Source organism: Thalassophryne amazonica, chromosome 13, assembly GCF_902500255.1.
Source record: "Thalassophryne amazonica chromosome 13, fThaAma1.1, whole genome shotgun sequence".
NCBI lineage: Eukaryota > Metazoa > Chordata > Actinopteri > Batrachoidiformes > Batrachoididae > Thalassophryne > Thalassophryne amazonica.
The window spans coordinates 86839142-86843925 of NC_047115.1; the positions used below are offsets into that span (position 1 = coordinate 86839142).

Below are 4784 nucleotides of genomic sequence, written 5' to 3' on the forward strand. Positions count from 1 at the left end.
CAGAAAAAAGAATGTGATTACTACAAGTTGGAGCTTGTTTCACCGAGACAACATTAAGAGAGTAAGAGAGCAATATTCTTTTATATTTGTATTAAAATGTTCATAAATGAGCTACTGGCAGGTTAGCGGGCAGCTGCTAGTGGCCTTTTGGCTTCTGGATGCTTGCTGTCACTCAAATTGACCTTTATGGCTTAAAACAGCCTAAACCACTGTTACATTGAGGAAAAAACCTCACCTCCCCGTCCGCCATGTACATTTGTTATGAGCATGAAACAAAACAAACAAAAAAAATCACTATTGTATTTTTTAAAGAAACCTCTTTCAATGTATTCATTCAACTAATCCCATCTGGGGTGGAGTCTTTTGGAGCGCCTTGGGGCAACTGTTTGTTGTGATTTGGCGCTATATAAGAAAAAAGTTGATTGATTGATTGAACTAATGCATTTTTTCTAAAATGTAACTGAGTTGTTTATATTATTTCAACAAATAATGTGTTTTGGCAGATTAGGTCATTTTTGTTGCGTCAACACAAGATTCTGGGGTAAAACACAGTAGCTTCTCCCTTTAATAATGACTGTGTTTACTTAAGACAGTTGTGTGGAACCATGTAACGGAACACTTTAAGTGAATACTGTGAAAACTGTGATGGGTGGAAAAAGACAAGACAATTTCCCACACTGACAACGCAACGACATGTTATTTATTTTGTCTGACAGGTTCAAAAACTCACTAACTTCAAAACCAGCTCGGCACCGCCCATCAACAACACAGGAGGGTGCAAAATCATCAAAGAGGCCATGTCTCTATGGCTGTGAAGGACACACACATTGGTGTACACCACACGCACCTCAGCACATTGCCAAATGCACAACACAGAACAAACTAACCACAAATGACAACCATGTATGGTGAATTATGTCCACAACGTCTATTACATGTTGAATTATGTCCGCCACATACATCCCACAGAATTCACCATTAACGAAAATAACAAAGGTTATTGAGGAAGCAGTGAATAACCTGGCTGCAATGGCTCCTCTGCACCCAATTGTCAGAAAGACTGTGGTGTACGCCCCCTGGTAAGGAAACCCTAGGCCCGTGGAGAAGGATGGGCAAGCCCCCATGGGTCTGTCCAGATATACAAACAAGAAAGACAGGTCACGTAGCACAAAGTACATGAGGCACTGGAATGACCGGGCGTCGTTCTTAAGGCCAAACGGTATTCTCAGGAACTCAAACAGTCCAAAAGGGGTGAGCACTGCTGTTTTGGAGATGGCAAGGGGGTAGACAAGCACTTGGTGGCATCCACGGAGAAGATCCATCTTAGAGAAGATCACCTTACCTGCCAAGAGCACTACAAAATCCTGGATGTGTGGTACTGGGTAGCTGTCTGATGTAGCATTGTTAATTTGGCAGTAAACAACACAGGGGTGACACCCGCCGCTGGGCTTGGGAATCATGTGGAGGAGCGATGCCCATTGGCTGTTGGAGTGACTAATGCCAAGTGTTCCATGTTGTCGAACTCAGCTCTAGCAAATGAGATTCGCTGGGTCGAGATGCCTTGCCCGGGAATATACAGGTGGGCCCGTAGTGGTGATGTGGTTTCATCCTCCATGCTTGGCAGCAGAGGATGAAAAGGTCGGCTGTGTGAGCACAGGACATTCTCAGAGCAGGCGGTGAAACACGTCAGCATGCACGCTAGGCAGTCTGATGAAGTCCACACACCACTGCAGGTGCAGCTGCATGAACAAAAGGTGGTGGCATTAATCAAGTGATGTTTTTGACATCCATTAGTAGTCTGTACAGATAATCCGCACCCAGGAGGGAACAGCGACTTTAGCTGTGATGACGTTTCAGCTAAACCTCTGGCCACTAAAGCACAAGTTAACATGTCGGGTACCATAAGTGCTTATGGGGCTGCCGTTGGCAGCTTCAAGGGGGGGCCAAGCCCATTCGCTAGGATGTCCAGTCTGGACGTGAGTGGAAGGCTCCTGTGTGCACAGGTGTCCACATGAAATAACACCCAGAGATGGTGTCCTAGATGAACAGCAGCCTGCCAGTGTGGCCGCCACTCATGGCCACTACTGAGTGCCGGCCCCGACGTTTCCCTTCCAGCTAAAAGTGCAAGGTGATTGGCAATGCTTGTCTCTGGATCCAAATTTAGCATGATAGAAACAGAGGCAGGGCTGAGGACACTACCGAGGCAAAATAGGTGCTGTTGCTATGAGTGCTGCGTCACCTGGGAGTGGTGCACATGTGTGAAGGGCATGAGCTGATGCGATTGTGGCAGAGTGGGCAGTGGTGAGCGTCGCAGCAGTCATGCCGTGGTGTTGATCACCCAGAAAAAAACTTGTCTGCTTCTTTAGCCAAGAGCAAGCCAGTCAGGGATATGTTGGCCAAAGCTGCACGCACCTGAGGAGTTGCCGTAAGAAGATGTGGACAAACAAGAAATCAGGTCTGTGCTCCCCCAGGAGCTGTAACATTCCGTCTATAAGCTCAGAGGGTTTGCTGTCCCTAAGCCGTGCAGAGAAAAAAGCCTGCTGGCCCTCACAAAGTTCAAATGTCTTTAACAGGTGAGACTTGAGAGCTGCACTGCGGGGGGATTTGTCAGGAGACTAACCAGTCTTGTCACTGTAGAACTGCTGAGGACCGGCATGACATAATAGTATTTTCTGTTTAACGTTGCTTTATGTCCCCCTCAATCCTAAAAGACTATTGTTTTTGAGTGTATTGAGACCAGAACTTTTTTGTATCAGGCTTTAAATGTATATTTATCCCATAAAGTTGGACATTTTAACATAGAGTTCTATGGGAAATGATGCACTTTTACAGCCAGCATCAAGTGGCCATTAGAGGACCCACAGCTTTTGACACTTCTGCCTTGGCACCATGTTTTAACATTGGAGGTTGCAGCTTGGTTTCTAATAGCGCTGTAATGATGAACTGATGATTAACCATCTATTAAATTAATCAAGAACTATTTTGAATATCAATTAATCAGTTTGAGTCATGTTTTTAAAGTCCAAATTCTTTTATTTCAGCTTCTTAAATGTGAGTATTTCTTATTTTACTACCTACTTTACTCCTATCTGGCAGTAAGAATATCTTTCTCCTGTGGACATTTAAAGGTGTCATCTTGGGCTCTGGATAACATTGATCAACATTTATTTCACTATTTTTTGGGCATTTTATGGGCCTAACAACTAATCGAATAATGGAGAAAAACAATCATTTCTTCAACCCTCCTGTAAGCATGTATATTTCTGCAGTTTAGTTGGACATTTTAACATGGGGTTCTATGGGACTGATCAAAATTGATTTAAAATCCATCAATCACTTTTGTAATTGGTTGATCCATTGGTTACTTTTTCAATTAATTGTTTAATCAAGTCTATTGATATATATTTTTTGTACTGGACAAACCCTGTGTGATGTCACCCACATGTTTTCTACAGAGACCTGGAAGAGCTGTCTTAAAGCCCAAAAATTGCTGCTCTGGGTTTCATCCACTTGTGTCCTGTGTAGGACCCGAGCTCTGAGCTTTGCTTACAAGCAGCAACACACTGGCTGCCACTCAAAAAGGCCACACCCCTAATTATGCATACCTTGGGTGTCTTTAAACATTTTAAACTAAGGAATTAGAAGTAAAATATATGCTACCCTTACAGTTATCATGGGAGGAAAACCATTTTGCTTTGTTTGTTTGTTTTATTTGTACCAGGCTGTAAACATTTTCATTTCTCCTCTAAAGTTGGACATTTTAACATGGGCTTCTGCTTCATGGGCATGTGCTCCCTTTTGAAGTCAGCTTCAAGTAGCCATTTAAGGAACTTCAGCGTTTTTCATCTTTCACGTTGCTTCATTCTGAATTGATGCTTACCATCTGGGATTGGCTCGTTTTTGGGCCAGGCCTCAAGGGCCATCGACTGCAACTTTTGGGACTTCTGCCCTGGCATCATTTTTCAGCACTGGAGGATGCAACTTGGTTTCTAAGCAATATGACCTCCTCTGTCTGTCACTAGGTGACCACGTAAACTACAATAATCCCATTTAGTCCGATGTGTGGAGCCAGAAATGACAGTCAAACGTAAAAGAGCAATATCTGAATGTTTACCTGCTGCAGCTGCTTCTATCTGGGTCATGTGGGACTCCAGCACCTCCGGCTCTTTGGAACTGTAAGGTCCCCTCGGGGTAAAAACTGGAGGCGATGTCTTCTGGAGGTGTGTGTCTTCCTTGAGCGTGACTGGCTGCGATCTTCGGGTCCCAGTGCGGCACCAGGACGTGGTCCCAGTGCACGTACTTCCCGTCCACGCTTGGAGATCCGTACCACAGGTAGTAAAAGATGTGCACGTCGTAGAAAATGCTCAGCTCTCGGTCTAACCGGGTGAAAACCACCTTGGTGTCGCTGTTGGCCACGCGGTACTGGCCCTGTGACACCGCCACGTCTTTCACGTCCGGACGCCTTATTTCGGGTCTGTCCCCGACGAAGTCCATCCCAGGAGCCAGATCCGAGAAGCCGTCGCTGGGTTTGAGAGTCCTGAGACCCATCATGGTGCCGAAAATGAAAAGCGTGAAGAGGAAGAGCGCCACAAAAGCTTTCCTGCGCAGCCGAGTCATGGTCGCTGTCCGTGGTGCTGATCCACGCCGGAAGAAAACACGGACTCCTGCGGGTGCGAGCCGCGGCTGATCCTGTCCATCAATGCGGCCCTGGTCCTTCAGCAAGGCATCAATCAGGAAAAGAAACCAGGCCTGAAGCACAGACGGAATCAGTCATTTCACTTCCA

The 4784-nt window shown here is 45.5% G+C and overlaps 1 protein-coding gene across 1 annotated transcript in view; it reads right to left on the reverse strand.

The window, feature by feature from the left end:
* Window positions 1-4670, reverse strand: part of LOC117523657 (glycoprotein endo-alpha-1,2-mannosidase-like protein) — a 72422-nt gene extending 67752 nt beyond the window's left edge. The window contains 2 exon segments of the mRNA XM_034185229.1: window positions 4115-4185; window positions 4187-4670. Coding sequence (XP_034041120.1) covers window positions 4115-4185; window positions 4187-4617 — 502 coding nt within the window. The 5' untranslated portion in view covers window positions 4618-4670.
* Between the last annotated feature and the right edge of the window lie 114 nt (window positions 4671-4784).